The following is a 1979-nucleotide window of genomic DNA, read 5'->3' as shown; positions in this document are numbered from 1 at the left end:
AGAGAGATACATATAACAAAAAGATAAAATTGTACAGAAAAAAATAATTTACAATTATAATCACTTAAAACTGATTATACAATCAGGTTTTTATTATATGCAGTTATATTTGTCCTATTCCTAGATTCACTTAATGTCCCTTCTTGTTTTTCTTTTTCCTTACCTTTTTCTAACATATCCCCTTTTTGCTCTACTTTACATATTTTTATAATACTTTAAACAAAATGGAAAACACATAAATGTAATGTATGGCCATAACTGTGAATGAGGCATCAAGAATAAGTTAAGTTATATCCTGAATACATGGTTTATAAAAGAAAAAAATTACAGAATATTCTACATTTTTCTACCAAAATAACTAATGTTACAATTTGGTGTCTTAAAAGGCTAATTTTCTAATGGTATAAACAAGCTTTGTTATACTGAAATGTAAACTTAAAACACACAAACATGCCTACATCTTTTACGCACAGAGTTGTGTATACAAATACCTTTCAAAGCAATTACCTTGGAAACCATTTGGCGTGTTCTACCCATGGGTCATCTCCAGATTCCCAACACCTTAAGCCACCATCACAACAAAAGCACTTGACATCGTCGTTGCGACCTAAAGAAAACACAATAACTGAATACACACGTGTTCTAATATATTAATCAAAATGAACTAGATAAAATGTATAGCTATACATTTTCTTACCTACATAATAGAAACCAGCACTTGCAAGCTGCTCGGGCTGAACTGATACAGTAGATGGCCAGTACATAAATGTTCTCAGGCGAGCTGCATGTGTCTGCATACTCAAATTTGAAATGCTGAACCTCAGCGTTTCCAGAGAATTTTCCAAAAATGGACAGCTGGGAAAATGTTTCTGGTGTTCTAACATGGCATCATCCTTTGGTTCCCAGTTATTTAGCGTCCCACCACAGGCAAAGCAGGCTACCCTGTCTCCAGGTCCTATATAATAAAAGCCAGCTCTTGCCAATTCTGATGGTGACAGAAAGGTTAATGGCCACATTTGATAAGTAAGAAATCTCGCTTCTTCAGTACTCATGGCATAACTGTAGGGGTTAGTCCTCAATGGGGAAAAGTCTTCGACTGCTCGAGAATTAATAGGGTTTGGTGAAAGGTTGGAATAAGAACCACTGAATGATCTACCATGTTCCAAAGTGGGTGATAATGAGTGCGTAAAACTGTTTCTCATTGGAGAAGAAGCATTCTTAGAAGTAGATTCCAGACTAGTAACAGAAACTAGATTCTGAATAAAGCTACAGCTCGGATACAGTTGTTTATGCTTCTCAATAGGATTGTCTCCTTGTTTCCAGTTATCCAGCATCAGGCCACAACAGAAGCATTTGACCTTGTCATTCACACCAGTGTAATAAAAACCAGCACGAGCAAGACTCCTTTCTGAGACAGGAACACCGGCGGGGAAAGTTGAATATGTAGACATTCGGTAGAGCTCACATGAAAAGTCGTATGTCATTTTTTGTTTGTTGCCAATTGCCCAATTTGACAAGACTGTGCTGTCTTCCATCACACTCTTAATTTTTCGATACAAGGGATCCAGGACAAGTCTTTAGGAGGTAGTTTTGTGCATGAATGATTTTTACTTTTTGACAGCAAAAATCCTTTACATGAAATTTTTCTTCTCTTCACATTAGTTTTTTTTTTTTTCACCATTAAAAAAGAATCAAATGATAGGCTCCTACTTTAAAATTCACTACACCTTCTTTACTGGATTTACATCTGAATTTACACTCAGGCAGGATGACTCTATCTCCTATATTATCAAAATACTATTTAATACTCTTTAGGACTATATTAACTCAAGTACTATCTCTGTTCACTATTTGGTATAATACTAAGCAGACTGAAAGAAGTTGAGACACTTTTGAAAATATGTTTAACACTCCTTGATTTTTCAAGGAAGTTTATATTCCCAAAATTCTAAACAAAGACACAATACTTGTGCCTTTAA

The 1979-nt window shown here is 35.1% G+C and overlaps 1 protein-coding gene across 1 annotated transcript; it reads right to left on the bottom strand.

Moving 5' to 3' along the window:
* Positions 1-26: 26 nt before the first annotated feature.
* LOC104984863 (baculoviral IAP repeat-containing protein 2-like) lies at positions 27-1973 on the bottom strand. The gene is made up of 2 exons (XM_010834802.1): positions 698-1973; positions 27-607 (listed from the first exon to the last, which is right to left on the bottom strand). The coding sequence occupies exons 1-2, from the start codon at positions 1533-1535 to the stop codon at positions 504-506; spliced, it is 942 nt and encodes a 313-aa protein (XP_010833104.1). The 5' UTR covers positions 1536-1973; the 3' UTR covers positions 27-503.
* Between the last annotated feature and the right edge of the window lie 6 nt (positions 1974-1979).

This window comes from Bison bison, unplaced genomic scaffold (assembly GCF_000754665.1).
Source record: "Bison bison bison isolate TAMUID 2011002044 unplaced genomic scaffold, Bison_UMD1.0 scf7180017845457, whole genome shotgun sequence".
In the NCBI taxonomy this organism is placed as follows: domain Eukaryota; kingdom Metazoa; phylum Chordata; class Mammalia; order Artiodactyla; family Bovidae; genus Bison; species Bison bison.
The sequence above is the reverse complement of the archived record's forward strand: the minus strand, read 5'-3'. Positions and strand labels throughout refer to the sequence as shown.